Consider the following 25,804-nt stretch of genomic DNA (forward strand, 5'->3'; position numbering starts at 1 on the left):
TTTGTCTGCCACTGGTGGTGGCAGTGTTTCCTGTCTTCCTCTAGGGGTAGACTGTGGTTATGTTACATGGTGAAAGGCTTGTTTGTATGTGGGAGGTGGGCAGATAGGTTCTGCTCCCCCCACCCTCTCAAATAGTACACAGCTTTTGCTTTACTCTTCCCTTTCAGGCAGGGAAACTTTCCTTGGGCCCTGGGTGTGGGAGGCTTTCCTGCATCTCCCCTCCTGGTTGAATGAAGGCTTTTGCTTCATGTTAGGTGCCACTTAAAGGGGAGGAGCTCTCTCCCTTCTCTTGCCCCATGCCATTCTTTTTCAAGAGAACTCAGTTGAGAGCCTTTGAAAAGAGCTTGTGAATGAGTGCAGATTCCCCTTTCGTCTGGGTTTTCGCTGCCATCCTAGCTGACACTCAGCCATTATCTTTATTTTTATCTTTAATATTCAGCAGATTGACTACTGTATGTTTCCTTTCCATCTGTGGGTTGATATCTGCCATCATTTTTGAAATGTTTTTGGCCATTATCTCTTCTTAAGCTTTTTCTGCCCCACTCTCTCTTTTCATCTCCTTCTGGGACCCCAGTTACACTCCACTTAAACCCCAATTGAGGGCTTCCCTGGTGGCGCAGTGGTTGGGAGTCCGCCTGCCGATGCAGGGGACACGGGTTCGTATCCCGATCCGGGAAGATCCCACGTGCCGCGGAGCGGCTGGGCCCGTGAGCCATGGCCACTGAGCCTGCGCGTCCGGAGCCTGTGCTCCACAACGGGAGAGGCCACAACAGTGAGAGGCCCATATACCGCAAAAAAAAAAAACAAACAAACAAAAAAAAACCCCAATTGACATTTGGTCTTGGATGTTCTGGGATTTTTTCCACACTTTTTTTTTTTTCTCTTCATGTTTCAATCTGGGCATTTTAATTTGGCCTGTCTTCAAATTCACAGCTTATTTCTGTCTGTTTTTAAATCCATCTAAAGAAATCTTTAATTTCTGATATCATATTTTTCATTTTTAATGTTTCCCTGTGATCTTTTTTTTATAGCTTCAATGTCTGTGATTAAATTCTCCATTTCATTATTCATGTTGTCTATCTCTTCCATCAGTTTTCATCATAGTTATTTTAAAGTATGTCTGATAATCCCCAAATCTAGGCCCTCTCTGATCTGGTTATATTAATACTTTCATCTTTTGACTTTAGTTTGCTACTCTCTCTGTCTTGTAATTTTTGATTGAATGCTGAATGTTCGTGTAAAATCAGTACAGGTTGAAGTATATATTATCTACTTCCCCAAAATGGCTCATCATTTCTTGTGGGGCTAAGTCAACAAGATGTGTGCATTGGGGCTTCCCTGGTGGCGCAGTGGTTGAGAGTCCGCCTGCCAATGCAGGGGACACGGGTTCATGCCCCAGTCAGGGAGGATCCCACATGCCGCGGAGCGGCTGGGCCCGTGCGCCATGGCCGCTGAGCCTGCGCGTCGGGAGCCTGTGCTCCGCGGCAGGAGAGGCCACAACAGTGAGAGGCCCGCGTACCAAAAAAAAGATGTGTGCATAGTCAACTAGTTCTGGGCTTATTTGCAACTTTATTTTGATTAGTTCAAGCGTCTTGAGAGTAGGATTAAGACTTTACTTTCTGTAAGATTTGTTGTCTTAGTGTAATTTCAGTTATCTCTTTATGCTTTGTATCTGAGCCATCAGCTTTCTGAACCGTGGTGACTTCTCTGCTTTACAGCCTAGCTGCTGGTTTCCTGGTCATTCTGGAGTGAGTTCTTTTTGCTCTCTAGTCTTACCCCAAGCTTTTGTGCCTAGTGAGATCTCTTGGTACGAGTAATACCTTCCAGTGCTTTCTCTCAGCAGTCCTTTCCTACCCCAGCCTTGGTAGTTCAATTTCCAGAGTATCTGCATGGAAGTTTCTGTCTCAGCTGTCTTGTCCCACCTCAGCCCTTGGCAGCTGAATGTCTGGAGTCTCTTGGATTGATTTCTCTCACATCTCACCACCACCCCTCCCACTCTCCCCCCCCCCCACCCCCCCCCCCCCACCCCCCGCCACCTCCCCAGGGCATTTGAGGAAGACCCTAAGCTTCTTAGCGTATCTCTTAGCTTTCCTGCCCTGTCTTCCAACCTTTGGCATATTTTGGCCAACTCTTGGTGCAGACCTGTGGGATTGAGCGGTTGAGTGATGCAGACTTGCTCTGTGGAATCCTTGGAATTCTAATATGTCTTGTCAGCCTACATGTTACTGTTAAAATGTACTAAAATTTAGGCTGACTTCTTACCTTCACTGTGGTGGGATTATTCCTCCTTAGCCATTCTACCAGGAAAGAGACCATCTGTGGGCCCCTCTTCTATCAAGATTCAACACTTTTTAGTTTCACTTAGGTTACTTTGCACCTTAAACTTTCTGATGGGTTCAGAAAAACCATGATTTTATAGCTTTTCTGTCTTGTTTTGATTGTTAGGGTGAAAGTGATGGTCTATTGTGACTCTGTATCTCCTGATTAGAAGTGGAACTCCTTCATGGAATACTTTCTGATATATAATCTGGCAAATACCTGATAAAGTTTGTTATTTCACTTCACCCTAGTTGATTTTCTACCGTATTTCTCAGAGCTAGGTTTCAAAATGTTTTCCATTCTTCTCAAATCTGAACTCTCCAGTTCTGTCCTCAAGTGGTAAATTATCTTATCTCTTACTTTGAGATTAAAGCCATTGACATTAAATTTTAATTGGGCTGGTGGAAAGTGTGGGAAGAATTTGTAGTAGGTGCTTAGAAAACTAGGCAAATGAAAAACTAACATAATTAGCTCTGGGGAAAGGAAAGAGTTGTACAAAAAAGGAAACATGATTATACAGTAGTAGTTATACAGTAGTAGTTAACTACTAATCTCATCAGGTACAAAACTACCTGTGAGATAATTATTTTTAAGCTTGGAGGAAAGCAAGTGGTCATGGTGTAAATCCTCATTTTCTGTAGAAAAATCGCTAGGTATATCTAAACTTGCTATTTCAAGGGATACCATTACTGAGGTATAAATAGCAAGAATAAAAGTTAAAAGGTTCTCTTGGTGTGAGAAGAGGAGCTATATTTGACTTTACTCACTATGCATGTTGTTACTTAGATATAAATGAAAATATTTTTTAAAAGAGGCTTAATTAAAAATCTTCTCAGGGGGTGGTAAAAGTGAACCAAATCTTTTTTTCACAGACTCTCTTTACCTTTATTTCTTTATTTTTATATTTTTTAACTCTGTGCTTTTTCTTTGGCTGCTTTGGGTCTTCGTTGCGGTGTACGGGCTTCTCAGTACGGTGGCTTCTCTTGTTGCGGAGCACGGGCTCTAGGTGCGCAAGCTTCAGTAGTTGTGGCGCACGGGTTTAGTTGCTCCGCGGCATGTGGGATCTTCCCAGACCAGGGCTCGAACCCGTGTCCCCTGCATTTGCAGGCGGATTCTTAACCACTGCGCCACTGGGGAAGTCCCTGTCTTTATTCTTCTTGTTTACTTCACACTTCATGCCTTCTCCCTTGTTATAACTTTACATTTTACTTTATGATACTTGGTTATGAAAGTTTAAAACTTTGGGGATATTGAGCTTGTAAATTTTAAAAAATATTTTTGTTACGTGTTTTGAGAATAGATTGAAATTCTAAAAAGTGAGGAAAACTTTCTTTTGGTGAAGATATTTTATTGATACTAAGTTAAAAATAAAGTAGTATGGGTAGTGATAAACTTGTCCAGTGTTGATAAAGATAAAAGATTTTACTTGCAAAATTATTATATTTGTCCACTTATAACACTGTCTTGTTTTTAGAAGGATTTGTTTCCACAGTTCATTTAAATTAGTAAAGTCATTTTCGGGGGTGAAAAAGATAACTTCTGAATGTCTGTTGTGAAAGAAATAATTTGAATTTCTATTGCATTCTGTAATTTGCTTTTGATACTATGTTGAAACTAGTAGTTGATTGTAAAGTTAGCTTCTAAATTATCCTTTCCATATCTTTTCTAGGTTAGATTAAGGAGGATATTTTCTTAGAGTGGATCGCTGCCTTTGGTAAGAACATGTCGTCCATCTTGCCATTCACTCCACCAGTTGTGAAGAGACTGTTGGGATGGAAGAAATCAGCGGGTGGATCTGGAGGAGCAGGTGGTGGAGAGCAGAATGGACAGGAAGAAAAGTGGTGTGAGAAAGCAGTTAAAAGTTTGGTGAAGAAGCTAAAGAAAACAGGACGATTAGATGAGCTTGAGAAAGCCATCACCACTCAAAATTGTAATACTAAATGTGTTACCATACCAAGGTAAGTGTTGTTAGATCAGAAATTTGATGGCCATACTGTTGAAAATTGCTTAAAGGAATCTGAAGGGAAATTATTGAAATTTTGTTACTTTCAAGTGACCTGTCAATAGTGATTATTAAAATATGACAGCTATTTTTAACCTGTCGTATAAATTTTGTTTAACTCGTTAAGACTTGTTTATTTTACAAAGCATTTTCTTGAACAGTGAGAAGGTTTAATCAAGCAAAATAAAATACTTAGATTGTATTTTTATCTTCACTGTCTTCATTTACCTTCATTGCCTAAATGCTTCATTGTATGTTATCCTAATTTCTGTGATTGAATGACTTTTGAATAAAGATTCAAAGATTTTTCTATCACTAGTGCAGTAGTGACTGACAGTTTTCTCCTCCTTTGGTCAAAACTTCAGTAAGGCGTGAACAGAGGCTGCTAACATTGTGATGTATTTTATATAGTTTTTGCTTGAGTTGCAGCACTACTTCTAACAAAGAACAGTATGTGAGACAGCTTCCTAGGTGTCATAGGTGGTCAGAACCTGTCTTGAAGACCTACCTCTTGTATTAGAAGGACCTATTACTTAAGAGGTTCAAGTTTTATTAGTGTAAATTTAATCATTTACAGATCAGTACCACTGTCAGAAATACTGTTTTTTAACATAAAGTAGCAAGTGGTTTTTAAGTGTTTTAATGTGTACTACTATAGTTGCGCACATTACAGGGTTTGCGGGAGTGTCAGTTTATAGCATTTTCTAAAAATGATTGTTTTCAGTGTCATACACATAGGCTAGCATATGGCACGTAAAACCATTCTACTTGACATGTTTCTAATGAGTTTTGGGAAATACACTCTGGATGCTTGTTGATAATAGATCCTAATAACACCAGCCTGTCTGCTTGCAAATACTAGGAGTAGAATGTTTCCTCCCTTGTTTGGTAGGTTAATTATCCATTTCTTTTACCTCACTTGTTTCATGTATTTCTCAAATAAGAGTCACTTTTCCTGGTATATCCTTTCGTTTTAGAAATGTTTATGAATGCCTGCTGTGTACAAGGCACTGGTTTTAGGCACATGGGATGGATACAGTATGAACAAAACTCAAAGTTCCTGCCCTCCTCAGGGATAGATGTACACAGTAAACAAGTGGACAGATTAATTTAATTGGAGATGGTAATGAGTACAAAGAAAACAACGACTGAGGGGTAAAACTGCTTTGGATTGGATTGTGACACTTAATCTGAGCTTTGAGAAGTAGCAGCTAGCTGAGGGAGGTCTTCTAGGCAGAGGAAGGAGTGCGTGTAAAGATGCCAAGTCAGGACATAGCTTATTGTATTGGAGGACTTACTGTATTGCAGTAGAGATGGAGTGATACAAAATGAGTACAAAACTTGGAAAGGGTCAGATCATAGAGGGCATCGTAGGAGAGTTTGAATTTTAGTGTCAATGTAATAGAAAGCAAATAAAGATTTTTAAGTGGATTTTCAGATTTTAATCCTTTTTTATTTTCCTCGGTACGCGGGCCTCTTACTGTTGTGGCCTCTCCCATTGCGGAGCACAGGCTCTGGACTTGCAGACTCAGTGGCCATGGCTCACGGGCCCAGCCGCTCTGCGGCATGTGGGATCTTCCCGGATCGGGGCACGAACCCGTGTCCCCTGCATCAGCAGGCGGACTCTCAACCACTGTGCCACCAGGGAAGCCCTTAATCCATTTTTAAAGAATTTTTTACATTTATATTTTTACAAAGATCATTCTGGCTGCCGGACACACGTGGTTGGAGCTGGGGGTGGATAGTGGTGTAGTGGTGTGTGTGTGCATGTGTGTGTGTAGTAGACTGGTGTGGTATAGCGGGGAAATCAGGAGGCTATTGAAGCAGTCCAAAATAGAGATGCCAGAGGTTGGGCTGGCATGGAGGCTGTGCTGCCACCAGAAGTGGATGGATTTGGTTGGAAGTTGAACTGACAGGACTTGCTAATGAATTGGTTAAGAATAAGTCAAGTTTTTTGTGTTCATTTTTTATTGTATAGTGCCTGGTATTTCACTTCAGTAAACATTTATAAACATACAGTCTTTGCTCTTGAGTTGCTTACTTCCTAGTAAGGGAGGTAAACTTTAAAAAATAAGAAAGATAATTTCATAATGTGCAGGAGGTGTTCTGAAAGATGTATGCTTAGGGAGCTGTGTCCAAAGTGGGGACCCTTCCCTGCTCTGCGGCTTGTGGAAAGTTTCCTCCTGGAGAAAGATTGGTGCCTGAGTTGGGTGGAGGTAAAGGAGGAATTTAGTCAGGAGAAGCTCCATTCATCCAGAGTGGCCCTGGGGTGTTGAGAGGACTGGTGATGGGGGTCCTGGGAGTGTCAGGTGGGAGGTGGGATATGGCAGGACTCAGAGGCTGTGTGGTAGGGAGGAAGCACCACATCCTGGGCGCTGGGGGGTTCACACTGAACACGAGTGTGATTGGGTGATGGGGGAGTTGTCAAAGAGTCTTAGGTAAAGAAGTGAGGAAAATGGTTGTGAGACTGTCAAGAGTGGAGGCAGGGAGACCAGTTAGTATGTTGTCTCCTCATCCAGGGGAGCTGTGTGATTCAGGAAGACAGGGGGCCATGCTTTTGCACAGCTTCATCTAGGGCTCCGGTGCCAGTGTGGTGAGGTTGTTGGCAGAACAGAGCTGAGAGGAGAGTCATGCAGTCCTGTCTCTTAAGGAGATACAGTAGGAAGCACCTCATGATTGAAATGTATAGACCTTCTATTTAAACTGTAGAAGTCCCTTTAGTCGAATTTCTTTTCCTTATTTTCCCCAGTCTTCGTTTTACAGTCTAGTTTTTAGAGATTTTTTTTTTCATATTCTAGGGCTTTTTCATCATTTAAAGATTTTTTCCCCCGCACTTTTACCTGAGTAATGAAAGTGAAGTGGTGCTTGTCCAGTATCTTGTTTTTTACTCTTTAAAAGTTCCTTGAAGCTTAGAAACTTGCTTGTCTAATTTGGTGGTCTTTTTTTTTTAATATTTCAAGAAATGTAGATTTGTTAATATTGGCTGTTTATCAAAAACCTTAAGTTTCTTGCACTATATTCTGGAGCCATATATTTTATAAAGTTTGTTTTTAATAATAGAACAGTTATATTGTGTCAGAGTATTAGTCATCTCTTAACTACTAAATGTACTTAAACATTCAGTCAACTCTTAATTATATAGACTGTAAAAGGTGGGGAATGGGTATGGAAAGGGTCCATTATGGAGGAATCCAAACCCTAGCTTAAGCAAAATTATTTAAAATGTAATTCATGGTGGATTTACTGTAAGCTTATTAACTTAAAATTGCAAATAAGTTGTCAGTAAAATACCTTAACATATTGATGTACTCATCATGTATTAATGAACATGAAACATAAATTACTTAATTTTTTAAAATGACAAATGTTTTCTGTTTAAAAATCCCTGTTTCATTGATTCTTCTTAACAGTTTCCTTTCCTCCAACCCCCATCTTCTAATGTTAGAGTGGGACTAAATTGCGGCTAGAAACATAGTCCTGACTTTATGTCCCTCCCATCCCCCTCACATAATTAACTCTGCCTTCATTGCTTTGTCTCTGAAGGGATAGAAGCTACTACCCATATGTGTCACTGCTTCCTTCCTACTGTTTTATGTGGTGACACAAAGTGATTCATGGGTAGATCTTAACCTATTAAGCTACAGTGAGCTGAATAGTATAAAGTTTCATGAAGCTTTTCCATCTCAATTTTTTGAGACTAACAAATGGAGGACAACTCAGTCATAAAATCAGAATGGCAATTGATATTTAGGTAATGAATCAGTCAGAAGAAAAAAGTGACTTTCAGTGCATTTAATCTACAGTAAAGCAAAATCCAAACAGCAGTGGGGATGGAGAGCTTGTAAAGTTTAAAACAAGTGGCTGTGAGGTCTGAAATGCCAATTTGATAATATCCATTGTACATAAATGTGTAGGAATGAAGAATTTATTTTCTTAAACATAAATTATAAGGGCTTTCCTAAGGTGGTACTTTGACCATGTAATTACATTTTGATCTTTCATCTTAAGGAAATAATCAGGAATATGGTCCAAGATTTCTGGTGTTCATTTCAGCATTGTTTATAATAGCAAAGAATTAGAGAAACCCAATCCTAACCCACAGTTTCCTTAACTGTAATAATAAAGGAAACTTAACCCAACTCATTTTATACCAGAATTGAAAATGAATAGTAAAAGTAAAGTTTATATCAATCTTACTCATAAAAACAAATGCAAAAATTATAAATGAAAAAGCTTGAATTATAAAAACAAAACCACAAAATCATGACTAGGTAAGGTTTATTGCAGGAATGCTAGTGTGATTCACCTACAGGAAATCCATTAATGTAAGATACTCTGTATTCATATTTATGAACACTTTGATCTTGGTGGATCTAGAAAGAGCTTTCTATAAAATTCAGTATTCATGTTAACAAATTAGAAATAGGAATTTTCTTAACTTGATAAAGCAATACTTCCAAAAATGTTAACACTTAATCTTGAAACTTTAGAGAGAAATACATCAAATTGTTAATAGTGATTATTTATGGATTACCTAAAAAAAGAAATGTCCTGTAATTTTTCCGTAATATTTATCTATGAAAGTATGTTTTACTTTTGCAGTCATCATAATCAAAATTTTTTTATGGTTTGTTTTACTTTATTATTTTTTAAATAATTTTTAAAAATTTATTTTTATTTATTTTTTGGCTGTGTTGGGTCTTTGTTGCCGTGCGCGGGCTTTCTCTAGTTGTGGCGCAGTGTGTGGGCTTCTTATTGCGGTGGCTTCTCTTGTTGCGGAGCACGGGCTCTAGGCATGCGGGCTTCAGTTGTTGTGGTTCACGGGCTTAGTTGCTCCGTGGCATGTGGGATCTTCCCGGACCAGGGCTCGAACCTGTGTCCCTAGCATTAGCAGGCAGATTCTTAACCACTGCACCAGCAGGGAAGCCCAATTAAATGTTTAAAAAGAACTTTTGGGCAATACTTGGACTATTCTTGGCTTTGCTTTTTTACCCTTTAAATTAAGTCAATTTTTCTGTAAAAGGGCAGTTATATTTTCATTTTCTTAACATTCTAATAAATGTATTTATATTTTTTCCTTCAAAAAGTATGTTCCTTAAAACAAAGTAGTATGTGTACATGATTCCAAATTCAAACACAGATTATACCGTGGAAAAATGTGTCCCTCCCACTCCTGTTGTCACCCGTCTCCTCACCCAGTTGTATTACTAGTGTCTTATATATCCTTACAGGATATGTTTCTGGTTAATACTGTTGCTAACATTTGTATTTTGTTTTCCATCTTCTAAATTTTTAAATATCAGAGTAATTGAAATAAACTTTACGCAGATGGTCAACTTTTACTTTTGATTTTGTATTACTACCCTTTTACTTCTCTGGAAAACCCAGGAAGAATTAAAGAGAAGTCTTTTAAAACCAAACCGTAGTATCCTTCAGTTCTTCTTAAATTGGTGTTTTTTTGTTATTTCAGAAGAGAATAATTCTCTCTCCCTCGTTCACACATAGAAATAGACTGTGTGTGGGGGTGTGTGTGTGTATGAGATAATATATATGGAATACTATGACAGAAAGAACTCTGAAGTTTGATGACTTGTTTTTGAGTCAGCTTCTTCAGTACTGATGAATGTGAATCCTGAGGCATGTGATTATACTTTTGACTGTTTCTTCATCTGTGACACGGGTGGTACTATCTGAGTTCTTTCACAGTACTATTTTTGGGTCCTTTGAAATAATGTTAAGTTTAGTTTGTAAGCTATAAAGCACTACAGCCATGAATATGATTTGTTTGAAATTTTCACAGATATTCCATGTCTTCATTTTCCTTCCAGGTTTTCTAAAAGAACTCACATAAAATTGTATTGTCTATCTTTGCTTAGTAAACATTTCTGCCAGACAGCTATTATAATTTAGTATAACATTTATTTATAAAATCAGTTCATCAAAACAATGAAACATTTTATAAATGCAAACTAGAACTTTGAGATTATCAGCCTCAGCATCCAACTTGTCATTTTCTTTCTATATGTTCTGTGTATAAGTTGTGAAGGCGCTTGTAATGAGCACTTCACTATGGTCCTGTGAAACACAATTTGAAAGACACTTTGCTAAGACCCTTAAGCTTTATGTGGTGCCTACATTTACAGTTCTTTTTTTTTGAGGGAGCTTATGCTCTAGGACCCTGGTATTCAGAGCCCTTTTGTGTATATGCTGTATTCTTCGGTAGGGCATTTTTATCATTTACCTTATCAGGGAAAACATCCAACTGCCCTAGGACCTAGGTTCCTTTATAAAATTATAGGATTATTACCCAGGTTAATTAATATATAATTTTAAATTTAACGCTCGATGCAACAAGCGTCATCCCCACTTTTCTTGTCCCGTTCACGTAACGTATTGGCTTTAAAGAATTCATTTCTCAACTTAGAATCAACCTAGCTAAAATAATAAGCATTTAAAAAATTATAACCATCATTTATTTTCTCAGCATCTTTGGTCTCTTTCCAGTCTTATCTGGAACCATTCCACTTTGCCCAGACTATGTGACTAACCACATTCTAGGAAGATCATTATTATTGGGGAAAACATTTAACTATATTGTTTGCTCCTTCTCCTGCCTGTCTTGTAGTAGAGTATTTCCAGGCCTATGTTGTCCCCGCTGGTAATACAAGTAAATGTACCACTACCATCTAAGGCAGGGGTCCCCAACCCCCAGGCCACGGACTGGTACTGGTCCATGGCCTGTTAGGAATGCGGCCGCACAGCAGGAGGTGAGCGGTGGGCGAGTGAGCGAAGCTTCATCTGTATTTACAGCTGCTCCCCGTCGCTCGTGTTGCCGCCTGAGCTCCGCCTCCTGTCAGATCAGCGGCAGCATTAGATTCTCATAGGAGTGTGAACCCTACTGTGAACTGCGCCTGTAAGGTATCTAGGTTGCGTGCTCCTTAGGAGAATCTAATGCCTGATGATCTGAGGTGGGGCTGAGGCGGTGCTGGGGAGCGGCTGCAAATACAGATTATCATTAGCAGAGAGGTTTGACTGCACAGAGACCATAATAAATCAACTGCTTGCAGACTCATATCAAAACCCTATCAGTGAGTGTCAAGTGAAAACAAGCTCAGGGCTCACACTGATTCTGTATTATGGTGAGTTGTATAATTATTTCATTATATATTACAATGTAACAATAATAGAAATAAAGTGCACGATAAACGCAGTGTGCTTGAATCATCCTGAAAACACCTCCCCCACCCCCCTACCCCGGTCTGTAGGAAAATTGTCTTCCACACAGTGGTCCCTGGTGCCAAAAAGGTTGGGGACCACTGATCTAAGGGACCTGAAGTTGACAGTACCACACATAGACTGTGAAGATGGAAAATAGTAGTAAAACACCAGTTTAGGATATTCTTCAATCTTGTGTTAAATCTTACCTGGTAATTGGACTGAAATGACTGTGTCCCACATGTCTCTTATACTCTATTCTTTAGATTATTTGTGTTTTTCCTCTTTCAGTTCGGATATTTTCTATTGACCTGAGTTTGAGTTTACTGCTCCTATTTTCTGCTATGTTCAGTCTTCTGTTAAACATATCCAATAAGTTCTTAATTTAAAATACTATATTCTTCATTTTTAGTATGTTCCTTTGATATTATAGATTCTGAATCTCTATTCTTCACCTCTATTTTCTGAATTTTCTTTAATATATTTATAGTAGTTATTTTATAGTCCCTGTCGTCTCTAATCTGGATCACCTTCAGGTCTGCTTCTGTTATTGTCCGTTCATTCTGTTGATTATCATCACATTTTCCTGCCTCTTCATGTGCTGTGTAATTTTGATTGTACGCCATATATTGCATACAAGAGAATTAGAGATGCTGCAAATGATGCTTTCCCCTGTCAGGTAGATAGGCTGATCACCTTAATCTTCTCAGGGGTTGAGCAGGGTTGAGGCTTGGTTGCCATTTTCATTTGATTTAGTCTACACTGGCACGTACCTTTTCTGCAAATAAGATTCTCCTGGGATTTTGCTTAAAAACCTGGCAGGTCTCTGTCCTCCACACCCTCAAACACTGTGGGAGATTCACTTCTACTCTTCTTCCATAGCTTGAGTTTGGCTCTTGGGCCTCCTGATGCTTGCATTTTTAAAATCAGGCAGATGTCTTTGAGGAAGGAGAATCTTGTGATTGTCAAATGTTTGACTGTGTTATTTTCTTCAGTAGAGTTTTTCATCCCAGACCGAGCCTGATGCTCAGTGTGTACCTAGAATCTGCAGGTGACCCCAGGGAAGGAAATGACAGACAGTCGTCAGTTCACCAGAAAGTGTTCTCACTTCTCGCAGTCTTTGTTCATTTGGATCTCATTACTTTAATAGCTCTCCGTTGTCTTTGAACAAGTATTTTTTGTTACTTTTTCCCCCCTAGTTGTTGCAATAGGGAACATTAGCCTGCTATGACCTGCTTATGTCTTACGTGGAAGCAAAATTGTAACAGCTTTTGAAAGTGGGACTCTTCTGGTGTTTATTCAGAGACCCGAAATCAGAGAACAACTGATTGCAAGTAACCTATACTGAGAATTGAGGTGCTATACCATTCATGCAGGACTTGCAGAAAGGATTAGCTGAGACAAGTATTTGCTACAGTTAACCCATCACTGACCTCTGAGCCATGTAAATAAAATACAAGAGTTTGTGGAAGGGATCCCATGTGAAAACTTGGGAGCGAGTAGGGTATGCTGTGGCATTTCCCCTTTCTTCATCCAAATTGAGGGGCTTCAGGGAACTTCTCAGTTTGACATGAGGTTTGGGAGATAAATAGACTGGTACCTGACTGTCACCTGAAAAAGGCTAAAAAGTGAGAGAGCAGCTGGAGCTGCTCCTGCATCAGTAGAATGAAGGCAGGGCACTGTTGGAATGGTCTGCACGTTCAGAGTGCGGTGCATCAAAGGTGCAAGAATTTTCCCATGGGCCAGGTGGACTTTACTAAGGTAGTTGAAGTTGACTTGTCTTGAACAGATCAAGAGGCTCAACTTGGAAAGTCAGAGTGACCCAAGCCAAACAGCCAGAGAAATTTCTGCAACAGGAACTAACTACAGGGAAGAGGCTGCATTTGGGCTTCTGACCTTATAAGGCTGTTCCCTCTTCCCCTAAAACCCCCCCTTCTTGATGTTCCAGAACCTACAGGGCCCTTAGAGGTAACAGCTAGAGAGTCCTGGAAGAGGTGAAATTAGCAAAATTGAATGAGAGAATAAAGTTTTGATTTAGATCAGGGTAGTAAAATTTTAATTTCTGCAAAGAGGTTTATTATGTTATATATATATAATCTATTTGGGTGTGACTAGAACAGCCATGGGATCTTTCTGAAATTTTACGCAGAAAGGAGGAAAACAGTTTGACAGGAGCTTGCTTGAGGGTAATGATATGGGAAGACTCAACAAATCCAGCTTTTTTAATAAGCTGTCTGTATTCTCCTTTTGAAAACTTGGGAATCCAAATTTAGTGGTGCTGGGGACAGGTAGACTATATGGGGAGAATGGAGGAATGTTACATACATCTGTGTGAAGTATGTAGCTTTTTTTTTTTTTTTTTTTTTTTTTTGCGGTACGTGGGCCTCTCACTGTTGTGGCCTCTCCCGTTGCAGAGCACAGGTTCCGGACGCGCAGGCTCAGCAGCCATGGCTCACGGGCCTAGCAGCTCCGCGGCATTTGGGATCTTCCCGGCCCGGGGCACGAACCCGTGTCCCCTGCATCGGCAGGCGGACTCTCAACCACTGTGCCACCAGGGAAGCCCAGGACTTGAAATATTTTGAGCAACTATTTTTAGAATTGATATTTAAATCTTTTCAATGATAGGGCCTATTTTATTTGTGTGGGAGATATTTTGTTAATTTTCAAAGGCAGTAGAAACATCTAGCAAGATCTCAAAGTGTGTTTTCAACATAACTTTAAAGGGAAAGGTAAAAAATTTTTCAGTCATCACTTGGTCCTTTCTTCTGCTTCTAAAAAGAGCTGTTCCAAACCAAAGAAGAAGAGTATCAGTTTTATCTTATTGGACTCCATGGAAATTTTAGTGTCTCCCCGTATTTTAATTTGGGAGTAGCTCTACTAATTTCCTTGTCCAAAGAGTTTTTTTTTCCTGAGAAATTATAACTCTTACAGTGAAATCTCTAGTTTTTATAATTAAGCACATTCTATAGTGCTTTACTTATCAGAAATTCTATACCAAAGTTATTATTTTAATTTTGTCTTGCTATGTTTTTATTTTTAGTAAACTATATAAGAGACAGAATAGTGTTGGTAATTAAGAATGCAGCCTCTGTCCCCGCCACTTGCTAGCTGTATGACCTTAGACATGTCACTTCATCTCTGTGCTTCCGTTATCTCATTTGTCAAATGGGGTAACTGCCTAAATTGTGGGTTATTGGAAGATTAAGTGATTCAGTATGTGTAAGGACTTAGTGCTATGCTTGAAATATAGTAAGTGCTTAATCAGTGTGAACTATATGTGGGGTGGATCCCTCCCCAAGTTTGATTTTGATGTGAGACTGATGAAGCCAAACATGTACTGAAAGGGCATGAAAAAGATTATTGTTCATATGATAAGGCTTTCTGGGGAAAGCAGGGCAGGCTCCCAAACTGGTCCAAAAATTACTTGAGAAAGGAGTGACAGGAGACATGGGGCTGGGGTGATAATTCCTGCACTCCTGTGTGTGCCCAGACTTGCCTGGTTTAAAATTCTCACCAGCCCCAAGGGCTTCCTTATCAGCTTGCTCAGATTTGAGGCAGAGGGGATGAGGACATGATGGGACTCGAAACTCTTAACGGTCACATATCAAGAATGGAGTCAGATTCCTCATTAAACTCAATAAGGATAATTGAAAAGTAAACCACACCTAGGTGCATCATAGTCAAACCCATGAAAGAGAAAGTCTTGAAAGCAGCCGTGAGCAATGACATGTTATATACCTGGGAACGATGATGTGAAGGACAGGTGACCTTTTGCAGAAGCGAGAGGGCCAGAAGATTATAAAATGATATCTCTGAGGAGCCATAACCATAAATGTGTATCTACTTAATAAAAAAAGCTTCAGAATACATGAGTGAAACTGGATAGAATTAATGGGTCAAAATGACAAAAAATTGTGGTAATAGTTGGAGAGTTCAATTAGACCAAAAAAGTAAGTAAAGGCATAGAAGACCTAAATTTAGACCACATTTTTTTTTTTTTTTTTTTTTTGGCCGCGCGGCTTGCGGGATTTCAGTTACAGGGACCGAACCCGGGTCGCAGGAATGAAAGCCCAGAATCTTAACCGCTAGGCCAACGGAGAACTCCCCTAAATTTAAAATCAGTATAATAACAGTCTTTTCAAGTACTCTTGGTAACATCACCAGGAAAGACTATTTGCAGGGCACAAATCTCAATAAATTTTAAAAGATTGAAATCAACAGAGTATGTTCTCTGCCAACAGTAGAACAAAATTAGAAATTAATACCAGCAAGACATATTAAGAATGGAAGTTATCATAATTCTTTGACCCATGGGTCATTTAGAAGAGAACCATGAGCAAAATTAGAATATATATCAAACTAAATGATAATCAAGTTATACCATATCAAATAAGTGGGATGCAGCTAAAACAGTGCTTAAAGGGAAATTTATAGCTTTAAATAATTATACTAGAAAAGAAAAGTTATCTAAGACGTCACCTAGGGAACTATGAAAAAGGTCAAAGAAAATGGAAAGTAAGTAGAAGGAAGGAATAATAAAAATAAGAGCAGAAAATCAATGATTAGAAAAGAGACAACAGAGATGATAAATCCAAAAGCTGATTATTTAGAAAGATCAATAAAATTGAATAAACTCCTATAATGCTGATGGAGAAAAAAAAGAGAGCGCCCATAACCATAAATTAGCTATGTATGAAATGAAAGAGATATTATCATGCTAGATCCTACAGACATTAGAAGCATACTATGGATATATTTTAAACAACTTTATGTCAATAATTTGTAATAGTCAAATTTCTTTAAAAACATGTTACCCTGGCTGGTGCAAGAGGAAGTGGAAGATTTGGATAGCCCCTATAATCAATTAAAGAAATTGAATTCATAATCAAAATCTTTCCCACAAAAAAAACTCCAGGTCCAGTTGGTTTTACTGGTAAATTCAAGCATTTGAGCAAGAAACAACATCAATTGCATAGAAACTCAGAAAAACAGTTATTTTCTGAGGTCAGTATAACCCTGCTAGCAAAACCTGACAAAGATGGCACCAAAAGGAGAAAATTTAGAGATTGATACTTGTCATGAACATAGGTTTAAAAAGTTGTTAACAAAACATATACTCCAGCAGTATACAAAGAGCACATTATGAATGAGTGAGATTTAGCTCAACAATGCAAGGTTAGTTTATAATATTCAAAAATTAATCAGTGTAATGCACAGCACTAACAAAGGAGAAAAACAATGTTGATCACTTTACTTGGTCAGAAGCATTTAACAAAAATTCATCCATTCATGACAAGCACTCCCAGCTAATGAGAAATGTAAAGACGTTTCCTCAGTTTGATAAAGGACATTTAAGAAAAACTGACGGCTTAAGAATATACTTACTCACAAAATAATATGTTTTCCCTAAGATCAGAAGTAGGACAAGGATGTCCATTCTTATGTCTTCTTCAATTAATTATTTTAGTAGAGGACCTAGCCAGTGCAGTGAGGCAGGAAAATGAAATATAAGAGGCATAAAGATCTGAAAGAATGGGTCAAAACTCTTGCTTTTTGTAGATGATATGATTATGTAAGAAACCTTAAGGAATCTACAAAAACAGTCACTAAAGCAAACAAGTAAATTTAGCAAGGCTTCATCTTACAAGATCAGTTGTATTTTCATAAATATTAACAGCAGACAAATGGAAGTAATATTAAGAAAACAATTCTATGAATAGTAGCACCAATAAAATACCTAGGAATACTTTTTTTTTTTTTTTTTTTTTGTGGTACGCGGGCCTCTCACTGTTGTGGCCTCTCCCGTCGTGGAGCACAGGCTCCGGACAGCGGCCATGGCTCACGGGCCTAGCCGCTCCGCAGCATCTGGTATCTTCCCGGACCGGGGCATGAACCCGTGTCCCCTGCATGGGCAGGCGGACTCTCAATCACTGCGCCACCAGGGAAGCCCCAGGAATACATTTTTTTAAAGACATAAGATCTGTACACTGAAATTTCAAAACCTTAATGAGAAAAATTAAAGAAGACTAAACAAACGGGGAGAGAATTCTTCTCATATATCCAGATACGCTTTTATCAGACTTAGACTCCCTAGATAACAATTATAAACTCTGCACAAAATAAAAAGAAAAAAAATAAGGCACTAGAGAATGAACAAACAAAATAGACATTTGAAGGAGATTTGACCCTTGGAAGAAGCAAGTGACATGAGGTGAATTTTCTATTCTTATAGCTTTTATCCATGCAGAATGTGCAGGGTAGCTACAATTTCAATATGAAACCTGCCTTTTCTGTCCTGAAGAACCAGAGATCAGAGTTTAGGACAACCACAGTTGCTGAAGAGTGAGAGGAGAATTCTGGCATGGAGAGAGCCACAGAAGGGGAGCCCCAGATTTTCCTTAAAAACTTTGCTGACATCACTAGGCTGGTGAAAAACTAATTGGAATTGTTCAAAGACAGAGTTTGAGTGTGAACAAGTTAATTGCCTGCCAAAACAAGAACAGTTAACACTTAGAGGAATATAACAGAATCTAGCATCTCCATCGTGTAACGTTCACAGTGTCCAGCATACAGACTTTAAGTTACTCAACGCATGAAGAGCAAAGAAAATGTGACCCTTTCTCAGGAGGAGACCAATGCAGACCAACCCTGAGACAACCTTCATGTTGGAACTACCATACAATAAATTGACAGACATACCATGTTTGCGAATTGGAGCACTCAGTAGTATTAAGTTAGTTCTCTCCCAGTTTAATCTGAATCAAATCAATCTCCATCAAACCCTAAAAATATATATGTTTTTCATAGAATGTACAAACTTATCCTAAAATTTAGGACCTAGCATGTCCAAAGCAATCTTGAAAAAGATCAGCAAAGTTAGAAGACTTAAATTATCTGACTTCAAGACTTTCTGTGAAGCCACAGTAATCATACATTGTGTTTCTGGCATAAAAACAAACAGGTAGATAAATGGGATAAAATACAGAACCTTAAAATAGATACTTATGTGGTTGTTTGATTTTTGACAGATTTGCCAAAGCAATCCAGTAGGGACAGGAAAGTCTTCAATAAATAATACTGGGAGAACTGGATTCTCCATCTGGAAGAATGAACCTTGGCCTCACCTTAAACCATTCAAAAAAATTAATTCCAAATGGATCATGGTTCTCATCTAAAAGTTAAGACTATCAAGCTTGTATAGGAGAAGACATTTGTGACGGAGGTAGGCAAAGGGTTTTTTTCTTTAAAGGATATGGAAAGCAATAAGAGGAAGTTGTTAAGATAGACTTCATCAATATTAAAAAAGTATTTCATCAAAAACCATTAAGAAATGAATAAACAAGTCATGGAGTGGAAGAAAATATTTGCAAAATATATTTCTGACAAGAGGATTGTATCCACACTTTATAAAGAATTTCTGTAACTCAGTAGTGAGAAGAGGAATATCCTGATTTTAAAAATGGGCAAAAGATTGCTCACTTCCATCACAAAAGAAGATATAGAAAGGGCCACTGAGCAAATGGGAAGTGTGCAGTACTGTTAGTCATCAGGAAAACGCAGATTGTGAAACAGTGAAATACACTGCACAACCACCAGAATGGCCTATCTTGGGGGGAAAAAAAACACATCAGTGATTGCCTTTGCGGGTGGGGGAGGGGATTACAGGGATTAACTGAGAAAGGAGTAGGAGGGAATTCTTGGCAGGACAGAGGGTTACCCAATTTATGTATTTGATAAAACTAACAAAATGGTACCATTAAGATTTGTTTGACACTGTAAATATTACCTCAAAAAAAGAGTGAGCAGTGAGCTCTAGTTAACAATATACGCATTCTTTAAGGTCTAGATTTGAAGTATCTACGACAGTTTTGAACGCATCAAAAAATAAGATGGATTGATAAATAGATATTGGGGCAAGGACAGCATGGCTCAGAGCCTTCATTGGAGTTTTCCAGGGAAGGAATGATAGTGCTGGGTAGATATGCTGAGTTAAGTTTAGGATTAGATACTTTTAGTAATTTTGGCCAGTCTCTGGACTGTAGGGCTAGTTTCTAGTTGTCCAGTACCTAGCCCTAGGGTGATTTAGGGCAGGAAGAATATTGGCTTGGTGTGTGTCAGAGTTTGATTAAACAGTTAGGGGTGTGAGCTCTGGATCGGTTGGTTTGTGTTTCAAAGGTGAGCTCTCAAGGGAGTCTCTTGCCACCTCTAGACCTGGGAGGGGTAGTCTTTCCAGGATCAAGGCTTCAAATGCCAGAGTATCAAGGATACAGAAAATAAGAAAACATAGTTAATACATGTTCCTATAAAAGTTTGAAACTACAGATTTTAAACTATCATTCTGCAGAAGTATACCTTTAAAAATTTAGGCTTTTAAGCCAGCCAGAAGAGGATGTAAATCCTGGCTGTTACCTCAATAACTTTGTGACTTTTTGAGTTATTTTTTTTTTTTGCGGAGCACAGGCTCCAGACGCGCAGGCTCAGCGGCCATGGCTCACGGGCCCAGCCGCTCAGCAGCATGTGGGATCTTCCCAGACCGGGGCACGCACCCGTGTCCCCTGCATCGGCAGGCGGACTCTCAGCCACTGCGCCACCAAGGAAGCCCACTTTTTGAGTTATTTAACTGCTCACATTTCTTTCTTTATATGAAAATAATGGTCATGTTAATTCACTTTATAGGGTTGATATGAGTATAAATTAGATAATACATATGAAGCACTTTGAACAGTGCCAGGTACATAGCAGATGCTTAAAATAAATGTTGGCAATTTGCTTAAGTTTTCTGTAGCCAATGAAAATTTCTTAATTGTTCACTTGTATCCTTTGCTAATTCGTTAAGAACAAGGTTGTACCTAAAGCTCCTTTCTTGGTGATGGAGTGAAGGTTAAAAACTATCTGGAGGGGGCTTCCCTGGTGGCTCAGTGGTTCAGAGTCCACCTGCCGATGCAGGGGACACGGGTTTGTGCCCCGGTCCGGGAAGATCCCACATGCCGCGGAGAGGCTAGGCCCGTGAGCCATGGCCGCTGAGCCTATGCGTCCGGAGCCTGTGCTCCGCAACGGGAGAGGCCACAACAGTGAGAGGCCCGCGTACCGCCAAAAAAAAAAAAAAAAACTATCTGGAGGTAGGCATTTTCTTTTTTTCCATTGTCCATCCCTCAGCTGTATAATGGTGTGAAGTGAAGTATACAGACACACGTAGTACATATACTTACAGAGACTTTATTTTTTTATTGCAGCTATCAGCTCTTGATTCCTGTGGTGATATAAACTTTTAGTCTTGCTAGTCATATACAAAATGGAAGGACTGATCTGTTATAAGTAGAAATAATGTTGAACGGGTGGGGCTTTCCTGGTGGCGCAGTGGTTAAGAATCCGCCTGCCAATGCAGGGGATACGGGTTCGATCCCTGGCCCGGGAGGATCCCACATGCCACGGAGCAGCTGGGCCCGTGGGCCACAACTACTGAGCCCGTGTGCCACAACTGCTGAGGCCCACGCGCCTGGAGCCCGTGCTCGGCAACACAAGAAGCCACCGCAGTGAGAAGCCCGCGCACTGCAACGAAGAGTAGCTCCCGCTCGCCGCAACTAGAGGAAGCCCGCACGCAGCAACGAAGACCCAAAGCAGCCAAAAATAAATAAATAAATACATTAAAAAAAAAAAAAAAAACAGGAATGCTTTAGAAAAAAAATATTTTGAATGGGTGGTTGCAGATTATTCTGTAGCAGTCCGTGTTTCATGAGTACATCAGTAATCGAGCTGGAGCCTCAAGTGAAGTTTCTTTTGTTGAACCCTTTCATTTTACTCAGTGTTCAGCATTGCTTATATGGGTTTCCCCAGTGACAGTCTAGATCCTACTCCTTTTGATTTGTAGAAGAAATATACTCTTTAGACAAGAAGTTCGTGAAAAATAATGAATTGGTAAAACATAATGAGGCTTATTACTTTTGACACTGGTGGTTTAACTGCTGCAGTAAATTGTGCAAATACTGTAGGGACAGTACAGCTTGTTTAATGGCTTATATGCTTCTGTGGTATGAACCTTCAAAGACAGTGTTATTTTCTTGAGCTTAGTTCACATTACTTCTCTTCTATCTCCTGATAACAAGTATACAAATAAATATACGTCCTTAATTCAAAAAGTATATTAATTAACAAACAATGTCTGTTTGAACCAAAGTTCAAAATGTTAATGTAGATGTGTGTATAAAATACCTATACATATATATGGTTGGTAAATTGTACACTAGATTTTAAATTTTAACCAGTTTTCAAAGGTTTATTCTTTGATGAAAAAAAGCTTTAATGGTTTTGCTGATAATTATTGTAATAGTGATTACAGGGCAATTCTATAAGGATTTCTTCCAGGTTTACTACAAAGTCATCTGGTTAGTCCAGTGGTCAACTAATATACTATATGCCATAGAGGTTTTTTTTTTTTTGGCAGTTTAGTGTCCTGATGATTTTAATAGCTGTTCCAGCCTCTTTTTCCCAGATTTTTAAAATTCAATCTATGTAAGCAAGAAAGTTTCACAGTTGATAATCTGCCTTTAAGAAATTGTGTTTCATACAAAGGATTGGACTTTGCATGATATTCTAACATGGACATGCTTGCTCATCTGTCTGTGAATTGATGCAGGGACAGCATCGTAGATGACTTACGGTCTATTACATCTTATTTCAACATAAATTTATAATCTATGTTAATTGCATTGATGAACAATATCAAATTTTGATCAGGCAGGTAGAATTTATCTGAGACCAATTTTTGTTTTTAACCAATTAGCATGGTATTTTTTAAAACTAAAGAGTTTTTAGACTGTCCTAAAGTCAGATAGTCAAATTTAGGAGATGTTGAGCTAATGTGTATGGGATAGTGCTATCACTGTAGTTAATTTTGTAATTAATAAAGTGTAATACTTTCTTTAGGATATATGGAGTTCACCTAGCAGGTATTTGTATGAGTTTAATGTTTTCAGACCCATCCTTCTCTTCCTTACTACTTGTCAACAGCTTGGTGTTGTGCAGGTTGATACGTTTCACGTTCAAGTAATGTATAGACATTTCTTGTGGACTTCTCTTAATGTTGTTTAAATGCTTATAAATTTATTTATTTATGTTTGGTTGCGTTGGGTCTTCATTGCTGCTCACGGGCTTTCTCTAGTTGTGGCGAGCAGGGGCTACTCTTAGTTGCGTTGCGCGGGCTTCTCCTTGCGGTGGCCTCTCTTGTTGTGGTAGGCGCACGGGCTTCAGTAGTTGTGGCACGTGGGCTCAATAGTTGTGGCTCGTGGGCTCTAAAGCACAGGCTCATTAGTTGTGGCTCATGGGCTTAGTTGCTCCACGGCACGTGGGATCTTCCTGGACCAGGACTTGAACCCATGTCCCCTGCGTTGGCAGGCGGATTCTTAACCACTGTGCCACCAGGGAAGCCCTGTTTAAATGTTTAGAAACATAATTTAGTGTAAACTTATGCTTATCAAAAGGTTGATTTATACTGAGTTCTATAACCAAGAAAATTCTAACATGAAGTTAATGATTTGTTAATATTGATTTTCTGTTTCCATTGTGATTGTGCTGCTGAATGACTAAGGATCTTTTGAGGCCAGCATACTACCGTGCGCCCTGTGCTGCTAAATTCTCTACCTTTTTTCTCTAAGCCTACTATGAAACGTAATTTATTTAGCACATCCTGATATCATTTGGCCTTTTTGGAGTGATCTCATCATTTACATGTTAAGTCAACCTCTCTACTTACCTTTGGTGCTGAGGTGATTGTCAAACCCAGATCCAGACCCAGACACCGAGATGATGCAGCTGAGCAAGACTAGTGCTTACCAGGTTATCCAGAATATGTGTTTAGAAGATTTATGTAAAGCTACTATTTACTCAGAATAAAAATGTAACTTAAAATATTATTGTAGGAACCAGACAGACCCTTGAGAGTACTATATTTGATGTGCCCAGGGATCCCCAGGTTTTAGTCACAGAAATGCTGATGTAGGTGGTGAGAAAGTAAAAGCTCCGAAAGCTCTTGGTGGAGTGGAGAGCATTGTTGGACAAGAGTGGGCTGGAATCCTGGCCCTGCCACTTGTTAGGAATCTGACCTTGGTGAGATTGTTTTACTATCCCTCTGAGGCTCGGTTTCCTCAAATTTAAAGTGAGATAATAATGCACAGCTTGCAGGTGATTATAAGGTCCATAATATATTTAAAGTCTTACATAGTACCTGACATGTAGCAGCTAATTTATGAAGGTGATTGCTATTACATATTTCATTGGTTTTAAGATGCACATTTTTTCACTTTGGGATGCATCATATAAATAAATTTTGAAGTTTTTCCTTTTAAGTTTAACACAAGATAATGTTGCATTTTAGATTTATTGAAATAAAGAATGTGCAAAAGACTTTTATAAAATAGTTGTTACAATCAGTGCTATTTCTCTAACATTTTTCCTGGGTTTGTTTCTTTTAATATCTTTTAGGACCTGTACATACTTGCAGTTGTAACTTGCCACTCCTTCTGAACGAACTGAAAACCTGAGAGATCCATTTTCCCCACTGTTGTTTAATGTATTATGATTTAGTGTGCCTAGGAACGTTTTGGTCCAGTTTTTATGCTATAAAAATATTAATTTAGTCACCAGATACCTTGCTTGCTAGGTGGTAGGTATACAAAGACCTTTGGGAGCTCAAGGTCTTATGGGGATTATTTTCCCCATAAATAAAAACTTTGGTTAGTAAGAATCTTTAAGGAAGAGGGAATGATTAAAACCACCTGATTTAAATCCCCTAGACTGGGCTTCCCTGGTGGCACAGTGGTTGAGAGTCTGCCTGCCGATGCAGGGGACATGGGTTCGTGCCCCAGGCCGGGAAGATCCCACATGCCGCGGAGCGGCTGGGCCCGTGAGCCAAGGCCGCTGAGCCTGCGCGTCCAGAGCCTGTGCTCCGCAACAGGAGAGGCCACAACAGTGAGAGGGCTGCGCGCCGCAAAAAAAAAAAAAAAAAAAAAAAAAATCCCTTGGACTACTAGGTCTTAAAAATTGACCTCGTTTGCTAGGTGTACCTAAAAAAGAATTAGTAGTTAAGTCAAAAGGTGGCTAGGAAGGGGCTGTTGACATAAATATATGTGGAAGAAAATGGGTACCAAAGGCCCATGTTATATAGAGAGGACATTTTGCTAGAAGAGAATAAACAGGGCTCAGGCTGGCATTTTATTATCTCCTTTAGTGATGCCCAGAGTGAGCTGAAATGACGCAGAATAGGAAATAACAATCTGTACTTCTTAGTTATCTAAGGTTAGAAGCATATCTTTTAATAGAAATGTCAAGACAACTTGACTTACATTTTATTCTGTGGCAGTATTATTTTGTTTGATTTGTTTAATTTGATAAAAGGCAATACATTCACATGGTTTAAAAATCTGTATATGTTTTATGTGTACATGCATACATAAAAACAACAAACATCGAAAAATTTACCCTTCCCTCCCTCTCCCCACCTCAAGTAACTCCTGTTCATGGTGTGTGTGTGTGTGCGTGTGTGTGTGTGTGTGTCCCATATGCATGTGCAAATACTTAAAGTTTTAATTGTCCTTTTTTACACAGAGAGTAGCTTACTAAAATATTGTACATTATTTTTCACTTAATTTATATTTTAGAGATCTTTCCTTATCAATTCTTAGGGAACTTTATCATATACTAAATAAACATGAATTTTTTTTGTTGCTACTTTCCATTTTGATTATTATTTCATTGTCTGAAGTTCTTCTTTTTCCTTGTTTGTATTTTTAGGTAAAATTTTCAAATGGTAAAGTACACAAATCATAATACTTAGTAGGATTAGATCTGACAAATGCATATACAGTGTATCAAGATACAGAACATTTCAATCACCCAGAAAGTTCTTTCATCCTCTTTCCCCCGAGAGGCAACCACTGTTGAAATTTTTTTCACTTCCAGTTTGTTTTGCCACTTCTAGAACTTTATATAAATGGAATCATTCAGTATCTAGTCTTTCATGTTCAGCTTCTCTTCGTCAACTAAATATTTATGAGATTCGTCCATGTTGTGTGTTCTTCTTTGTCCAGATGTTTTGCTTTTCAGGATCTTTTGCATTTCCATATATGTATTAGATCAGCTTGTCAGTTGCTATAAAAATACCTTGCTGAAATAATGATTGCAATGGATTTGAAAAAATAGAGCAAATATTATTAGGGAATTAGGGAAAATGGACATCTTGAGTCATTTAATCTAATATATTCCTTTATATACTTA

The 25,804-nt window shown here is 38.8% G+C and overlaps 1 protein-coding gene across 4 annotated transcripts in view; it reads left to right on the plus strand.

Moving 5' to 3' along the window:
• The window catches only part of SMAD2 (SMAD family member 2), a 109,395-nt gene that overhangs the window by 24,112 nt on the left and 59,479 nt on the right, over nucleotides 1-25,804 (plus strand). For all 4 annotated transcript variants that reach the window (XM_032602462.1, XM_032602463.1, XM_032602460.1 and 1 more), the window contains one exon: nucleotides 3,989-4,277. In XM_032602462.1, coding sequence (XP_032458353.1) covers nucleotides 4,042-4,277 — 236 coding nt within the window. In that variant the 5' untranslated portion in view covers nucleotides 3,989-4,041. The remainder of the gene's footprint in view (nucleotides 1-3,988; nucleotides 4,278-25,804) is intronic.

The sequence above is a fragment of the Phocoena sinus genome, chromosome 14, assembly GCF_008692025.1.
Source record: "Phocoena sinus isolate mPhoSin1 chromosome 14, mPhoSin1.pri, whole genome shotgun sequence".
NCBI classification, from domain to species: Eukaryota; Metazoa; Chordata; class Mammalia; order Artiodactyla; family Phocoenidae; genus Phocoena; species Phocoena sinus.